The following is a 17781-nucleotide window of genomic DNA, read 5'->3' on the forward strand; positions in this document are numbered from 1 at the left end:
AACACTTTCAGTATCTCTAGGGCCCAAGGATAAAATGGCATTAATGGCATTTGGCAGAAAATCACAGCCCACATTGAGGATTCCTCCCAGGTCAACACAGTGAAGAAATAAATGATAATGTAAGAGAAGAGGCAGGAGAAACCAGAGCCTGCCCTTCTCACAGAAGAGGCACAGAAAGTTGACGAGTTAGTGAAAATGGCATCATCTCTTGCCAGAAGGCCACCAACTACCACCGGCTGGGAGCCGCATGATCACTTGTTTCTCCTCTGGACTGAAGTGCAAGATGGTGAGGATGGCGGTGAGCGTCTGCTGGCGGCCCACGGTGTCTGGCAAGGTCAAGAAGCGGTAGATGATGTTCTTGAGGTACTCCAGGTTGGCTCCCTCCCGACTCTGGTCCCTGATGTTCTTTGCAATGTGGCTCTGCAGGGCTCCCACCTCCTCCCGATGCCGCTCCCCCTCCTCCAGCAGCCGATCCTGCAGCTGATGCACCTCCCCCTCCAGCCTGTGCTTCTGCTTCCTCAGTGACGTGATCTCCACCTCCTTGCGAGCCAACTGCTCGGCGTAAAGGAAGAAAGTGGGCTCGTTGGCCGCAGCTAGTTGCAGGGCTTGGGTCAGGCTGTCCGGGGCACATGTGTCCGCTGGATCCCCGGGGCCCACACTGCCCACAGGGCTTCTGCGTCCCGGCAGCCCAGAGGACAAGGCCACGGAACGCAGCTGCTCCAGCTCCAGGTCCTTCTCGGCCAGCACGGCCAGGGCCCGGTCCCGCTGCTTGTGCAGCTCCTCCTCCAGTTTCAGCGTGCGGTCCCTGAAGTCCAGCTGGCTCCGCTCCAGTTCCTGCCGGTGGATGTGCTGCAGCCGGGCCAGCTCCTGCTTCCAGCCCTCAGCCTCCTGCTGGTGCTGGCAGTCGAGCTCCTCGCAGGACAGCCGCAGCGAGATGTACTTCTCCTTCAGCTCCGCCAGCTGCTCCCGGGCTTCCTCCAGCTCCTTGCCCAGGTTCCCGTCTTTGACGTTCTTGCTCTTGAGGACGACCTGGGCCCGCATCTTGTACCTCTCAAACTCCTCCTTCAGCTGTTTCAGCTCCTGCTGGTAGTAGAGCGCGCTGGCCTTCTCCCCGTCGGCAGCCTCTGAGCTGGGCATTATCTCCAGGTTGCAGAGCTTCTCTACGTCCAAGGTCACCTGGCTCTTCCTGGCCGCAACCTGCAGCAGCCTCTTCAGCTTCTCCATCTTGTCCTTCAGGACATTGACATCCAGACTGGACTCCTCTCCATGGCTGTCCAGAGGGGACCGGCTAGAGGCCGCTAGCGCCAGTGTCTTGTTCTCCAGGTCCAGCTGAAGAATGCGCTCCTTCAGCTTGTGGATGGCCAGCTGGTCCTTCTGCTTGGCTTTCTCATAGGTGCCCAGCAGTTCTGACACCTCAGATATTTGATTCTCCAGGGCTGCCACCCTCTGCTCTTCCAGCTGCGCTTGCTGTCGTAGCTGATCTTCGGCGAGGGCTGTCTGGAAAACAAGGGAACAGATGGAGATGCATCCAGAAAAGCCACAAGGCCCGATGGCAAACTTTGAGAAAGCAAGAGAGGGGAGCAAGAGGGTTACGGGATGGAGGTGGCCTGGCAAAAATGGGAACTGGGAATTTTTCTGTTCGTTTGGGAGCGAACCCAAGCTCCTGTAACCTGCTCCCAGACACACATTATACCAAACAACATTAAGAACCTTTGTAGATCTGCTGTTGTTCTGCTTTAGTGTTTCTGCTCTCTCTTCTCATACGCCAACCTCACATGTGCAGTGTGCTCTTAACCATATGACATTCTTTTCCTCTTCCAATATTCCTGGAAGTTCAAAATTGACTTGGATCTCTCCCCACACTGAAAGGTGGCTCTGTAAAATAGCATACCTTTCCAGACAAGGCAAATGTTGACTGCAAGCAATACAACAGGTTATTTCTTCTGAGAAAATTCCCTTTGCCCCCTTCAGCCACCCTACCTGTAGGAATACACTGCTACCTATATATAGGCATATTCCTACAAGCATACACTCCACCTTTCACTGCACAGCCGCCACTACACTGCTTCACAGAGCACAGCTGGGAAGATGCCAATGCCCAGATGCTCAGAGCTGTCTGGCTCCAACCCGGCTTACACTCAGAAACGCCACATCCTATTGGAAGCACACTCTGTGGATACTGTCAACACCACACAGAAAAGGATTTCCCAGGACTCACAAATGAAACTTTTTGAATAGCATCAAAAATCGACAGTGCAGCCACTTAGTTCTAACTATCAAAGGAGAAAAAAAAAGCCCTAATATTTCCCCACTTCAGCTTAAACGACAAATGTTTAAAGGAGATGAAGATAATTACCTTCCTCATTTCCTGCTGCAACTGAGCCTGGAAATGGCTTTTAAGGCAGGCGGCCTCTTCCTGAAGCTCCTGCAGCCGGGGGTCAGGCTGATTCTTCTCATCTCGAAGAGCCTGCAGCTCACCTTTCAACTCCTCTACCTCACGGGTCAGCTGCTTGGTTTGCAGTTCAAACCCTTCCATCTGACCGGCTGCATAGGCCCGCCCAGCCAGAGCTTCTCGGGTCTCTTCCAATCGAAGCTCCAAGTCCTGGCGCTGGGTCCTCTCCTCCTGCAGCAGCTTCTGGAGCTCACGCAGCATCAAGGCATGGTCACTCTGCTCTTGGGCCCGATCGTGCTGCTGCGTGATAAGTCGGGCTTTGGTTTCTGCTATCTGCTCCTGCAGCCCCTTCAATTCTCCCTCCAGCCGGCCCCTCTCCTCCTCTGCTTTTTTACTGGCATTATCTAAGTCCTCTTTCATCTTCTTTTTGTCAGCCAGGTACGAAGCTTCCATGCGGGACTTCTCCTGGGTGACTGTAGCCAAAGAGCTGGTCAAAGTCGCCAACTGAGTCTTCAGCTGGTGCAGTCGTTTGTCCACCTCCCCACTCCCAGACGGTCCATCCCCACTACTACTGCTAACGCCGCTCTCCGATCCACTGGCCTCTTCGGACTTTAGAGGTGGTGGCCCACGGGCCAGTCTGTCATCTTCTACCCCAAACTCACCCTTGGTGCTGGTGAGACTGGCCGCAGTATCTAAGCTGGTGGCGGTCCCAGTGCTATCCTCGCTGTGAGTGGAGCATCGGTCATCCACAGAGTCAGGAAAGGTGAGGCCTTGAAGCTGGACACCTGCAAGGCCCACATCCGCCTCGTGGGATACCGACAGCACCTTAATGCTGGCCTCCAGCGCCTCTTTCTCTTTCAGCAGACTTTTATAGGCGCGGACTACATCCTTGAGACGTGCCTGGTACTGGAGGAGCTGCTTCTTCTGGGTCTCAATGGTCTCCAGCAGGTCCTTCTTGCTTGGGCCGCCCCCGAAATTCATCCCAAACTTCTCCATGAGGGTTCAGAACGGGTTGTTCCACGTCAGTGTTCGGACAGCCTGGGAGAGGGTGACGAAGACGCTGGCGGGGAGAGAGTTGTCCCTAAGGCCGCACATCCGCTCCTCACAGCTATTCGAGACCGGATGCAGGGCAGCGGGGCAGCCTGACAGAAGCGCCCGCCAGGTCCCAGGCAGGAGAGCAGGGGCGGGTCCTATCCTAGAGGCGGGGCGACGCTGGCACGAGAGGAGCACACTGTCAGGGCTCGCCCGCACTGTCCCAAAAGCCGCTCCGCACTCCCCGCTCGCCCGGGCCACAGCAGCACCGGCCGGCCCCCGGGCCAAAGCTTTAAGCTGAGCGTAGCCCCATTCCGACTTCCTAACTCTAACGGCTAGACAACCGCGCTTCCGGGGCCGCTGGAAGTGACGACAGCACGACGCATCAGGCCCCGCCCCCCGTGGGCGCGAGGTGGGCGGGGCTACTTCAGTCGATGGGTGGGAAGCCGCCTGTTGCGAACCCAGCTGGGCCACGAGTCGGTCACTCTCCAACAGGGCGCTGGTCACTCTCCACCAGAGCAGAGCAATCAAAGTCGAGTACACGGAAGTAATGCTGGTTTGGTGAGGGCGCCTGATCTTGCCCTAGCGCTACGATCAGCGAGGGACAGGGTGACGTCGCACTGTGTCCTTTCCAAAGACCCAGGTGAGCGACATGACCCCACTGTTTGGGGGCTCAGTGCATTTGTCCCTAAAGAGCAACAATTAAGACTCCCTTTCGGACCACGAAAATGGCAACCCTTTCTAGGACAGTATTTGGCACCTAGTAGGTGTACAGTATAATTATTAGCATCCTTCCTGAGTTCTGCTGAGTTCATTAAACAAATATATATAGATGAATATATATAGCCATGATGGCCATCCTAAGTGCCAACTATATTTCAGAAGCTTCACAGGAGTTTTGCTATTTAGTCTTTACAATAATTCTGCTGAGTGGGTATTATTGGCACTATTTTACAGATAGGGAAACATGAGGCACAGAGAAGCTAAGTAACACGCCCAAGGTCACACAGCCAGTAAGTTTAGAATCCTATCTGGATCAGTCCGAGGCTCAACATAACCAAATGCTGTGCCAGATGATCACCATGAAGAGACAAGGTCCTGCCCTTAAGGAGACCACATCTAGAGAGGAAGCAGACACGTAAACAGGAGTATATTCAAAGTGGTACAGAAGTTAAGAGGAGGGAGGCCTGTCTAGGGGAGACAGAGAAGGCTCTCAGTGGAAATACTTTGGGATTTGAAGGATGAGTACTGATTGCCCATCTAACTAGAGATGAGGGAAACAAACATTCCAGGCAGAGGGGAAAAAAATGCAAGGACTCCTGGGGCATCAGAGAGCCTGGCTCACCCGGGAAGCAATGAGAATCATTTCAAGGCAGTAGCTTAGGGTATGCGAAGGAGGTGGCAACAGATGGGGCTGACACAATGGATGAGGACCCAAATTAAGGCATTTGGATTTTATCTTGGGTGATAAGACACTAAAGGATTTTCATCGCAAGAGTGGCATCATCAAGTCTTACAGACAAGGTGAAGATACCAAGGTGCAGAAGGCCATTTTCATTCATGGGGATCAGATGGTAGTGAAACAGAGCAGTGACAACAGGGATGGAAAGAAAAAGGCTAATTGAAAGAGCCAAAGATGACTTGGTCACCGCTAGTTGTGTTATTATATTGGAACTCTTTTAAATGTGCTCTTCAACATTGTAAAAATCTTCTTAAGAATGCAAGTCTGTGACTGAAGAGTAAAAAAGTCATGTGTTCACTCATACCTGGTGCCCAGAGTCTGTTCTCTTTACAGACTGAGGGTCAGGATGGTGCAGACACTAGAAGTCTGTTCAGACCCAGATTCTTGGTGGCCCAGGTAACATCATCTGCATCACACGAAGCATTCAGATACATTATCTTATCATTTTAATCTTCACCATAACCTTATGAGGCAGGACAGATATTAGTCTCCCTTTATAGATGAGAAAATGATAGGCTGTGAATATTGTTGAAGTCAAGCCCCCACCCCACCCCCCCAAAAAAAGGTAGAACTGAGAATTGAACTGAGGCCTGGAACAATGGCACAAAGTGGGTACTCAGTAAATATTTGTGGAAGGGAGTGAGGGAAGGAGGGAGGGAGGAAGGAACTTTCTCTGATTCCCAGCTCACTTCACCATGTCCAGTCCATAAGCAACTGATCCTAGAAGCCCACTGCAAATCCAGAATAGGCACAACGCCTGCCCTTGCCCCACTGAGCAACCAATTAGTCCATTCAACCCAGCCAGCATTTGTTAAGCATATATTAGGTGCCTGGCATTGACCCAGTCTCTGCCATAGAAGAAATTTAAATTAATTCCTATCTTGCTATTTCGCCTCAGATGCTAAGATGAGTGGGGAAATAACTTATGAAGCTCTTTGGCAAGAGCCTCACAAAATCCTAGATAGCTGTGCACTGAAAATCCAGGTTCCCAGGTCTGTGGCAGAGTGAGGAGGGAACTTTAGAAAGGCTGCCCTCTTCGACTGAAAGGCCTTGTTTCCAGGGCCATCAAGGCGAAGGCAGAGTTCTCCAGTATACAGGAGTAGGGTCTACGACCCCGCCGCCAGAACTGGGGATCTTACACTGTTTCTGCTGATTGGGGATCTATGAAGGTGGCGTTTGAAGGAACCATGAAGTGCATCTTCTTCCACCTCTGGCGTACTCCTCTCGAGATTCTACGGTCACTGAACCACCTGCTATGTTCAGAGTCCCTCGCTGGGAGCTGGGAGGACAAAAGGGAGGATTAAGACACTTGCACAGAACTTCCGCTCCCCCGGGGAGGAGGCTGGAGGTCACCAAGAGCTAAACCGGAGCCAGAGTGCGTTGGACACAACAAACCAAGGCCCAGAGACCGGCCACTGAAGATGGGGGTGGAGGGCCGTTATGGAGCGTTGTAGGCTTTCCTCGGCCCTGCCCGGGTTGCCGGTTCAGCGCCATAGACCTGACAGGCGCGCTAGGAACCGGGGGAGACCCAGGCCCTTTCCATCTTTAAAGCTGGCGCGGGACCAGGGGAGGATGCGGAGGCTCGCTCAACTCCAGGGTCTTCCTGAGCCATGGTCTGGAGGCGGGGCGGGGGCGGGCCTGGGGGCGGGGCCAGGGCGGGGGACGGCCCGAGGTGACGTAGGGCCGGCCGGGACGCGCGGAGGCCGCGGCGGCGCCTCCTCCTTCTGCTGCTGCTGGGCCCCATCCCCCAGCGGCCGGTTCCAGCCCGCACCCCGCGTCCGTGCCCGCGCCCCCTCCCCCGGGCCCCGCCATGGGCCTCACCGTGTCCGCGCTCTTTTCGCGGATCTTTGGGAAGAAGCAGATGCGGATCCTCATGGGTGAGGCAGATCAAGCGCGCGGCCCGGACTGGAGCGCCAGCCCCCGCGCAGCCCTCTCGCCCCCGCGTCCCTCCAGCCCAGCTCACCCCGGTCTCTGACCCCGAGTCACCCACCTCCTAACCCCCTGGGGCCGCTACTCTCGGATGGGTCGCGGTCTGCAGCACTGTCCCCGGGGCCTGAGACTGAGAGCTGCGGGCCTGGGTGGGGCGAAGCTCCCTTCGCCCCAGCCCGGCTGGTAAGAAGGGAGGATTCCGCCCTTAGAGACGACTTTTAAAAGGAGCGCGGCCTTTCTCTTGCGCCTCTTTCCCTGCCGCCCCTCCCCCGCTTTGGGGGCAGGAGTTGGCGCTCCCCACCCTACTGCACTCAAGGCCCCGAAGGTAGATAACAGCGCACACCTGGAGGCGCTCGGGCTCTCCGCCCCCGTCACCATCAGCTGTCCTGGCCTCTCCCCTTCCCTGGGCTCTAGGGGGCTCCCTCGCTCCCATCTCCATCCCTGTGCCCCTCTCCGTTGCAGTTGGCTTGGATGCAGCTGGCAAGACCACAATCCTGTACAAACTGAAGTTGGGGGAGATTGTCACCACCATCCCCACCATAGGTGAGTCCGGAGGCGAGACCGGGAGGAGCGGGAGCGTGGCGGCGGCCCTTCTGAGGATCTGCTCTGCATTCTGCCCCAGGCCCTTATTTCTGTGCAGGGAGCTGACCCTGACATCAGATCCTGCTACCTGAGAAGTGGGTCAGGGTATCTTTACGTGCAAGATGAGGCGGGATGGATGTGACCTAGCCCGGCCCCATCTGTGGGCTAGCTGGTCCTCTGGGGTTCTTTTCCCCTGGGCCTTGATCGTTGCCTTCTAGTTTTATATCCCTGCTGAATCCACTTAGTTTTAGTGAGTTCCTTCCTTTCAGGATTTTTTCCTCATATCTTTACCAATTATCTGCAGGCTTCAACGTGGAAACAGTGGAATACAAGAACATCTGTTTCACAGTGTGGGACGTGGGAGGCCAGGACAAGATTCGGCCTCTGTGGCGGCACTACTTCCAGAACACTCAGGTTGGGGCTCCCCAACCCCAGGGGAAGAGGGTTAAGGTTAGAAAGCCTGAGATGTTGGCCCAGGCCAGGAAAAAACCCTTCCCTCCTTCTACCCTCAGTTGTAGGCTAGCCTCTCCTCATCCTTCAGAACTGGCCTCAGACTTCTGAGCCTTAGCCACCGTAAGCGTCTCCTGAGAAGCAGAATTCTGAATCCACGCTGCCTGATTTAGCTCTCATCACATGTCTTTCCCTGTTCCCTTGCACATCTTTTAGCTAGACTGCTTGCCTGAGGGCAGAGGCTGTATCCTTTGCTGGGTGTCTCCAGTTTGTGCGGGGACATCTGCAAAGCCGTAGTGGAAGTTTACTAGATGAGAAGGGTTTAGACACAATTAGACGTGGGCAGAAGAGAGAAAGAGCCAGACTAGGGTGTATGTGTCCCAGGCTCGAGTGATTGCTCCTCCTTTCTTCCTTCCCACCCAGGGCCTCATCTTCGTGGTGGACAGTAATGACCGAGAGCGGGTCCAGGAATCTGCTGATGAACTCCAGAAGATGGTGAGCACCCAGAGCCCTGGGACAGAGAGAGCCTCTGTACTAGTGTGACAGTCAGGAAATGCCTCACCGGCCTTGAATGTGTGATTCTCTCTGTGGACACAGTCACAAGAAGTAGCTCACCCTGTTTTGAATTGGGGTCAGGTAAAAAGTATAGGGCTTACTTTTTCCTTGCATTCTCTCCTGTCTTCACAAGTGACTCTGAGAAGTTGGTGGGGAGGGGGGAGTTCTGCGTTGTGGAGAGAAACGTCATCTTACGTTCTTATTTTTCCATTTGGAAATTTTGTCATTTTGACTAGGGCAAGGAGTCAAATTAGTAGAAGACCCTTTCTGGACTTCAGGCCAAAATGGCCTCAGGCTAGTTTATAACTCTGTCTTGGGTTCAGCAGTAGACGACGCAATATTCTATTCTTCTCACAAATATGCTAGAAGGGAAAAAGGGGGGCTCCCATACACAGCTGGATTCCACCCGCTTCGCCTCTCCCAGCTGCAGGAGGATGAGCTGCGGGATGCGGTGCTGCTGGTGTTTGCCAACAAGCAGGACATGCCCAACGCCATGCCCGTGAGCGAGCTGACCGACAAGCTGGGGCTACAGCACTTGCGCAGCCGCACGGTGAGGGCCTGCCTCTCCCAAAGGGGCCCCAGGCCAGGCAGGAAATAAAGGCATCTCCTTTTCTTCCCTGCTACTGACCTCTTTCTTTCTTTCTCCCCACAGTGGTACGTCCAGGCCACCTGTGCCACCCAAGGCACGGGTTTGTATGATGGGCTGGACTGGCTGTCCCATGAGCTGTCGAAGCGCTAACCAACCAGGGGCCGGCCCCTGCTGCCCAGAAGCTCCCGCGTGCATCCCGGGATGACCAGACTCCCGGACTCCTCAGGCAGTTCCCTTCCCCCACATCTCCTCCTCCCCCGCAGACAGCGGCCTCTGCTCCTGCCTGCATGTTGTCTCTGTTGTTGGAGCCTGGGGCCCCGCTCTCTGGGCACGGAGGGCTCCGCTCTCCTGCCTTCTGGGACCTGTGGAAAGGGGCTTCCAGGGCCAGGGCCCCTTCTGCCAGAGGAGGAGCAGGGATCTGGGTTTACTTCTGTTTCTTCCATTTCGGGTGTACCCTTGGGGCCAGGTGGGGAGGGAAGGTGAGGGCTCCGGGTGGTGCTATGATGTGGCACTGGATATTGAGTAATAAATTTGCTGTGGTTTGTACACGGTGTTGTCTGTAGCCTAGAGGTTGGGGGCTGGGTTATTGGCTGCAAAGAGACAATATGGGGGAGGCTCAAAGCAGCTAAGGCTGCAGGGCCTGCCCCGTCCCCCAAGCACACACACACATCGCTGCCCTCATCTAGCTCAGCTTCTCCTCCTTTACTCTTGAGATTGGAAGTATTTAGGGGCTCCAATGGAGGAAATCCCCTTCCTTCCCCAATTCCAAGGGACCTTTGCTGCTGTAACAGGCTCTACCTTCATGGGTCTATAAACCACCTAACGCCCATTTCCCATCCATCTCCCAGCTACTTAGAGAAGTAGGCAGTGGGTCCTGGAGCCTATTGGACAACAGAGACTCTTTGGTGAGGGAAGGACTGATATCCTTAGCGGCAGCCCTGGCTGGTTGCCCAGCAGCAGGGCAACTGGGGACTGAAGAGGGTGCTCTGTGGTCCCCCCACCAAGGCCAGTCTCCTTACCCTGCTCCTGAGCCAGCCCTTCCTGATTAGCATGAGTAATCTGATCCTTGCTGGTTATCTGGGGTTTCCTCACACTCCCTGAAAAGTACCATCTGAGATGTTTTGGCCTTATCCTCCCAAGGGCCATAGAAGTTAATAGATTTTTCTTAGGTATCTTGAACTCTAAAAACACTTGAGCCCCAAGGGAGCCAGGCAGAACCCACTTCCTAGGGAGGAAAGAGGTTGGTTTCTATCCTATGATTAAAATGAGGAACACAAGTGAAGAAAGGGAGGGACTTGCCTGAAGTCACAGGTGGTGGTTGGCACAGGCTGAAGTTCTGATTCCCAGTCTTAGTTACCTCGATGCCTGGAGTGATGTGGAGAGGGTAGTGCCAGTGGCTCTGGACGCACTTCCTCTGGGCTGTGGATTGATGTTGCTGAGCCAGTGCCCTTTCTCCTCTATGGTGGAATAAGAGGCAACCCTCACAGTCACAATGCTCCCGGGTCACAGAGGTGCTGGGCCCCAGGCCAGCCTCTGCCTAGGAAGTTCCCTCTGGGAACATCTTCCAGGGGGCACTAAGGGCCTGATTCAGGGCCCTATGTCCTGTAGAACCTCACCACTGGGGGGAAGGCTGGGCCGGACTGAGTCATCACCTGTGGTGCCGGCCCCATGGATGAAGTGGAGTGGATGCCAAGACAGCCCAAGGCCGAGGACCTAAGGGTTGGGCTCATCAGCTGGGCAGGATCCTACCTCACTTTTGAGACATACAAGAATACTGTCACTGCTACTGCAAAGGGTTTGGGCCGGAGACAGGTAACAAAGCAAACCTGCAGTGGAACCATTTTTCCCAAGGGGGGTGGTGGTGGTGTGTGTGTGTGGGGTGTGTGTGTGTGTGTGTGTGTGTGTGTGTGTGTGTGATTGTCAGGGCAAGCCAGGCTTTTGCTCACAGGTCTCTATTGCTCCATCTCCCCCTTTCTAACCCTATTCTATCAGGTGAAGCCTCAGCCCTGGCTTTGCTACCTTGTCTTGCTCTGGCTGCTCCCTCCCCTCTATCCCAGCACAGTGGGTGTGTTATCACAGAAAGGAGAGGTGGAGAGGCCAGGCTGGAAGGCAGAATTGTGGGCATCCGGGAAGTTGGACCCGCGGAGATACTGCAAAGTCTATGTTCTGGTTGTAGTTTGAGACTGGGGTACTCTAGAAGCCCTCAGAGATTTGGTCTTCATTTTAGAGAATGATGTTGGCGCCTCTCGGGATGGTGCTATAGAGCAAGGCAGTAGCAAGTTCCTCTCGCTTATAACAAGGTTGATCACAGCTGAAACAGACAATTCCATCTCGACTGTGTGCTCCCATCCTCATCCCCGGAGCCCGGGCCTGCCTGTAAGAGGTCTTACTTTTCTCCTGCCATGGTGGAGAGGTGGTTTTGGGGGGCAGATGTGTTGGCTGAGTGTGCTGTCCAGGGGCAACAGTGAGAAAGAGAGAAGTAAGACTTAAACAAAAGCATTTGTTTTGAAAGTTAGGTATTTAAGGAAGCAACCAAGGAAGAGAGAGGGAGTTTTACCCTCCATTATCTGGAGGAGTGGGCATCTAGAACGTCTCTTGGGATCTTGAGAAGCCCTGTGGCTCCAGTGGTGGAGGAGCCCTGAGATCTCTAGATTACCACTGGATGAGAGGGTAGAAGAGTGGACAGCAAGGAGGCCAATGTGGAGGGAAGGTGGTTGTCCTCAGTGAAGGCGCTGGAGTGATGCCAGGGGTGATAGTTGAAGGGCTCCTCGGTCTGGTCTCTCAGCAGTACTGATTTCCTTCTTCTCCCTCCCAATGCCTCCAGACCTGGGAGGTCCTAGTGAGCAATAAGCATGACACACAGGCTGTGGTACGACTAAGAAGTTTGCAGGGCTTCTACCTTCTGTGTGAGGCGGATGGTTCTCTGTTCTGTGGCTGGCCAAGGACAAGCCATCATGGACGCTTCCTAATCCGCTTCCACTGCAGTGGCAAATGGACCCTCCGGTGCATCATCAGTGGTCGTTATCTGGAATCTGATGGCAAGGATGTTTTCTGCACCTCCCGGGTCCTCTCAGCTTACCACATGTGGACCCCCCGGCCAGCCCTGCATGTCCACGTGATCCTCTACAGCCCCCTCAACCACTGCTATGCCCGGGCTGACCCCACCATGGGCCGAGTCTGGGTGGACGCACCAGTTCCCTGCCTGAAGGAATGTGGCTTCCTGTTGCATTTCCAAGATGGATGCTACCACCTGGAGACCTCTGCACACACCTTCTTGTCCCACTTAGACCAGCTGGTCTCCCAACGCTCAACACAGACAGCTTTCCACATGCAAGTGCGGCCTGGAGGGCTTGTGGCGCTGAGTGATGGAGAAGGAGGCATGTTGTATCCACAGGGCACACGCCTGCTCCTGAGCCTGGGTTCCGATCCCCATAAGGGCGAGGAGTGGCTCATCCTACAGCACTGCCCTACCTGGGTCAGCCTCAGGTCCAAGACTCGGAAGTTTCTCTCCGTTGTCTATGGCAAGTGCTGGGTCCAACACGGCCATAGAGGGAGGGAGGGCTGGCTGCTGAAAAGAGTGTTTGGGATCAGTGAGGATTTTTGAAACTAATGCTAAGGAAGATCCTGAGGTCCCAAGAGGATCTCTGCTGCCATAGAGAAGGGCTTTAAACCAGGGGCAGGGGTTGGAGAGAAAGTGGCCTGGGTCTTCTCCAGGCCACTATGGTGCAAACGAAGGTGATGAAGGCTGAGGAGGGAAAGCAGAAGGAATACCAGCCATGAAGTGTGGAGGAGGGGCTGAGACTGAGGCTGAGGCCAGACTCAGGCTTCTTCTGATGTGTTCTTCCTCTGCAGACGTGGAGGTGTGTGCCACCTCTGAGCACGTAACCCCAATGTCCTTGTTCCAGTTTGAATGTGACAACAAGAGCCCCACCTTGCAGCTTCGTTCAGCCAACGGCTGCTACCTAGCCCAGGTGAGACCTTGACTTTCTGAGTAAGAGAACCCTTAAGCCCTGAGCTCTCCCTCTCCAGACACACTTTTTCCTTCTTCAAGGCAGATGATCAGATGGTGAGGTAAAGTGTGGAGGTCCTTGTCAATAAACATTCATTTTTATCCAATGGGCCCACTTTCATTCAATGGGGCCTCTTTAAAAAAAAAATTAAACTTTATTGAGGCATTATTTACATACAATAAAATGCACCCATTTTAAGTGTACAATTCAATAAGTTTTGACAAATGTATGCAATCATGCTACAATCATATCACAAGTTAGAGAATATTTCTACCACCACGGAAATTCCCTCTTGTCCCTTTTCAGTCGGATCCCCTCGCCTCTTGCCCTCCCCACCACCACCGGTATATATTCTGTCACTATAGATTAGGTTTGCTTACTCTGGAATTTCATATAAATGGAATCATACAGTAATTACAGTATATATGCTTCTTTCACTCAGCATGATGTTTTTGAAATTTGTCCATGATGTCATATGTATCAGTAGTTCGTTCCTTTTTATTGCTGGGTAGTATTCCATAACTCTACTCATAAACACAAACATAATTTGCTTATCCTTTCGCTTGTTGATGAACACTTGAGTTGTTTCCAGTTTGGGCCATTATGAACAAAGTTGCTATGAACATTCGTGTACAAGCCTTTCTGTGGGCCTACGCTTTCAGTTATCTTGGGCAAATACGTAAGAGTGGAATTGTTGGGTCATATGATAAATGTGTGTTTAACTTCTTAAGAAAATGTCAAGCAGTTTTCTAAAGTGATTGTACTATTTTACATTCTCACCAGTAATGTATGAGAGTTCTAATTGCTCCACATCCTTTCCAGTACTAGGTATTGTCTGTGTTTTTAATTTTAGCCACTCTAAAATTAAATGTGTAATGCCATCTTATTGTGGCTTTAATTTGCATTTCCCTTATAATTAATAATGTCGAGCATCTTTTTTTTTCCAGTGTTTTTGGTGGCTGCCCTTTATTTAAATTTATTTTATTTTATTATTATTTTTTAAATTTTGGCTGCATTGGGTCTTCGTTGCTGCATACAGGCTTTTTCTAGTTGCAGTGAGCAGGGGCTACTCTTCGTTGCAGTGTGCGGGCTCAGTAGTTGTGGCTCGCGGCTCTAGAGTGCAGGCTCAGTAGTTGTGGCACACGGTCTTAGTTGCTCCGCGGCACGTGGGATCTTCCCGGAGCAGGGCTCGAACCCACGTCCCCTGCATTGCAGGCAGATTCTTAACCACTGCACCACCAGGGAAGTCCCCAAGCATCTTTTCATGTGCTTATTGGCCGGTCCTATATCTTCTTTGTGAGGTGTCTATTCAGATCTTTTGTTTATTTGTTATTGGGTTGTCTTATTATTGAGTTGTAAGGGTTTTTTTGTGTTCTAACATCAGTTCTTTGCCAGATTTATGTATTGTAAACGTTTTCTCCCAATCTGTGTCTTGCCTTTTCATTTGCTTAATAGTGTCTTTTGAGCAGCAAGTTTTTAATTTTGATGAAGTCCAATTTCTCCATTTTATAAATGGTTAGTGCTTTTTTCTTGCCCCAGGAAATCCTTGTCTACCCCAAAGTTGAAAAGAATTTCTCCTACGTTTTCTTCTAGATGTTTATAGTTAAACTGTGGTTATAGTTTAGCTTTCACGTTTATGACTATGATCCATTTCGAAATGATTTTGGAGTCTGGGCCAAGGTTCGTTTCTCTCCATATGGGATACAGCACAGACTGGAGAAGTGGGAGAGCTGAGGTCACAACATGTTTTCCAAAAAGCATCTGAAGGCATAAGCGTACCTTGGGAGAATAAAACAAAGCTAGAGGGTGGGATGTGGGAAAGAGGGTCTAAGAATAAAAATATTGAGAAGAAAGCTGAGATTTTGGGTCCTTGCTTCCCTTCTCTGTTCCCAATATTCTCTCCAGAGGCGCCATAGGACAGTGATGGCTGATGGGCACCAGCTGGAGTCTGAAACCTTCTTTCGTATGCACTGGAATTGTGGCAGGATCATCCTGCAGTCCCCCAGTGGATGCTTCTTGGGCATCACAGCCAATGGCCTGCTGATGGCCAGTGCCACCATTCCAGGTGAGCGAAGCAGCCCTTGCCAGGTTATTCCAAGTCAGAGACGCTTTCAGAGGGAGCAGGGGTTATGATAGAAAGACCACTGGAGTTGGGGTCAGAAGATTTGGGTCTGTGTATCTGCTGAATCACTGACTTTTCATCATCACTTGGGCAAACCACTTCTCTGAGGCTCAGTTTCATTGTCTCCGTCATCAGTGGAGGTGATAGCCAACCTGCCTGGCTCACAGGATTATCTTGAGGATTAAATAGATTCACACATCTCAAAGGAAGGAAGAATATTAAAATTTCGTGGCCTCCACGCTGTACGAAGTGCTTTCACAAACATTTCACAAGCACCTAGCGTGAGACCTGGCACATAGTAAGTGTTCACTAAATATTAAGATAATTGATGACACCCTTCTGCCATTAGTGCCCGTCTTCCTGCTTCCATCTGGGAAAGCACCTAGAGGCAGCCCATCCAGATAACTTCTTCCTGTTTCTTCCAGGCCCAAATGAGGAATTTGGGATTCGATTAGCCAACCGCCCCTTCCTCGCCTTGAGGGGACGGTATGGGTATGTGGGCACCTCGTCAGAACACAACCTCCTGCAGTGCAATATGGATCAGCCCGACTGCATTCACCTGCTGCCCTGCCGCCAGGGCATCTACCACTTCCAGGGTGAGTAGCTCTTCTTCTTCACCCCTGGGTTCATGGTCTAACCCAGCCTTAGCCCCAACTCAGACTTCAGGGCCTGCCACTCAGGGCCTACTTATATAAAAGGAAAAGCAGAGTTTCTGTTTGCTTTTACACTTCAAAGCCCCCAGAGTGGGGGGAGGGGGTGCAGAACAGAAGCCAGCCCTCCTGTGTTTCTAGAGAGGGATCTGCCAACACAGGCAGTGTAGGGTGGTCCAGGAGGGGTGGTGTGCCTCCTGGGAGCCTCTCAGAGGCTGTACTGAGGGAGGCTTTCCTCCAGAATGGCCCACCAACCTGATCTCTTCTCTCCTCAGCACAGGGTGGGTCCTTCTGGTCAATAACACCCTTTGGCACTTTTCGCCCTTGGGGAAAGTTTGCCCTCAACTTCGGTATAGAGCTTCAGGGCAGCAACTTGCTCACGGTGCTGGCACCCAATGGCTTCTACATGCGATCTGACCGAAGTGGCACCCTGTTGGCAGACAGCAGAGACATTACCAAAGAGTGTGTCTGGGAATTCTAGGTAAGGTAAAGCATGTAAGGACCGGGGGGTCTGGGACCGGGAGCTGAGGAACAAGAGAAGAAGAGAGGAGGGTGGGGAGGCAGGTGGCAGTTAGACCAAAAGGTAGCCCAGGCTGACTTCTGTCTGACAGCTCGATCAACTCCACACATTTATTGCGAATCTGTGCCTTTTCTCTCAGGGCTTCTAGACCGACACTTGCTGGAGACAGGAGTCAGATTTAGGTTTCTCACTATTATGTCACGCCAAAACTTGTGCTTGCCAGCCAGCCTGCAGGGCACAGGATGAGGTGTACCTGTGTAGCTCTCTCTTCATTAAGATGTGGAGTTTTGCCCCCTTTGTAGGGAAGACGGGTAACTTTGGCGGGTATTCTTTCCACCCTATGCACTTTCTACCCCTATGCCCCTGGATCCTTGGGGTGCTGATGGCACCCAGATATTTATCTGCAGCCCTGACCCTTCTCCTGAAGTCTAACCTTATCTCTTTCCAACTTCCTGATTGACAGTTGACTTGACTTCATCCTGCCATCCCCTCCAAATCAGCCTCCTCGCCCTCCCCTTCAAAGGTGATTCTTCCTGCCCTCCCCACGGCCATCTAGGGCACTGCCGTCCTCGCAAACTCTCAGGCTCAAGACCCCGGCACCATCTCTCCTTCCTCCCTTACATTCCCTTCACCAAACCCTGAAAACTCAGGTACTTCCTTAACAGTGCCTCTTGAGTGCTTGCTCCTTCTTCATTGCTGTCTCCACGGCGGGGTTCCAAGCTTTCCACCAAGAGCCTACACTGCAACAAGGGCTCCCCAGTAGCACTCCCTGCCGCCAGGCCCATTCCCACCCAGTATCTTCTCCACCCCAAGTTCACTTTCCTAAGATGCTGCCTCCATCCCATCATTCCCTGTTCACAACTCTTCAGGGCACCTCAGTGCTCTTAGCCCTGACCCTTCACAATCGACCTCGCTTTCCTGGCTTGGGAACTCATGAGGATGCTGCAGAAAGAGATAGCTTTTGATATTGTATTAGACCTGGAACCAAAACTTAAAAGGTGTGGTCCTTACTAGCTCTGTAACCCCAGGGAAATTGCTCTAACATGTCTAGGCCTTGGTTTCCTTACCTGTAAAATGGGAATAATATCTACTTCATAGAGTGGTGTGAAGGTTCAATGACCATATGCCTCTAGACAGAGATGCCCGTGTACATTCACTCTTTTCCTTCATTTTCTACCAGTTTTCTGCACAAACCTTTTAACTGTGGCAAACTGGGGAAAATACAATGAAATCCCACTGAGCCTGTTTTCTTATCTATTCCATGAAGTATTTGGATCGAACTAAATTTCTCAGGCTCCTTCCAGGCCTAACATTCTAGTAGACAGTGTATCAAAGTAGTTAAGAGCTCATTTCTGGACTCAGAACTGGGTTCTAATTCGATGTTTATCAGTTAAACTTGTTGTTTGATGTTGGGCAAATGAGCCTCTCAAAGTCTGCTTCTTGTGGGTAAAATGGCAATATAGTGTTTATCTCGTGGTATTATTGATT

The 17781-nt window shown here is 52.2% G+C and overlaps 3 protein-coding genes across 3 annotated transcripts; 2 read left to right on the forward strand and 1 right to left on the reverse strand.

Annotated features, from left to right (window-relative positions):
* Positions 1 to 201: 201 nt before the first annotated feature.
* On the reverse strand, positions 202 to 3388 carry GCC1 (GRIP and coiled-coil domain containing 1; the record flags this gene model as incomplete). Its single annotated transcript, XM_079711533.1, has 2 exons — positions 202 to 1497; positions 2357 to 3388. 2 exons carry the CDS (start codon positions 3386 to 3388, stop codon positions 202 to 204), a joined length of 2328 nt encoding a protein of 775 aa, XP_079567659.1.
* A 3307-nt stretch (positions 3389 to 6695) lies between these two features.
* On the forward strand, positions 6696 to 9537 carry ARF5 (ARF GTPase 5). The gene is made up of 6 exons (XM_079711807.1): positions 6696 to 6763; positions 7278 to 7358; positions 7702 to 7811; positions 8271 to 8342; positions 8827 to 8952; positions 9055 to 9537. Exons 1-6 carry the CDS (start codon positions 6697 to 6699, stop codon positions 9139 to 9141), a joined length of 543 nt encoding a protein of 180 aa, XP_079567933.1. The 5' UTR covers position 6696; the 3' UTR covers positions 9142 to 9537.
* A 1122-nt stretch (positions 9538 to 10659) lies between these two features.
* On the forward strand, positions 10660 to 16254 carry FSCN3 (fascin actin-bundling protein 3; the record flags this gene model as incomplete). Its single annotated transcript, XM_079711367.1, has 6 exons — positions 10660 to 10803; positions 11816 to 12512; positions 12844 to 12962; positions 14907 to 15066; positions 15549 to 15719; positions 16049 to 16254. 6 exons carry the CDS (start codon positions 10660 to 10662, stop codon positions 16252 to 16254), a joined length of 1497 nt encoding a protein of 498 aa, XP_079567493.1.
* Positions 16255 to 17781: the final 1527 nt, after the last annotated feature.

The sequence above is a fragment of the Hyperoodon ampullatus genome, assembly GCF_949752795.1.
Source record: "Hyperoodon ampullatus genome assembly, chromosome: 9".
Classification (NCBI taxonomy): Eukaryota; Metazoa; Chordata; class Mammalia; order Artiodactyla; family Ziphiidae; genus Hyperoodon; species Hyperoodon ampullatus.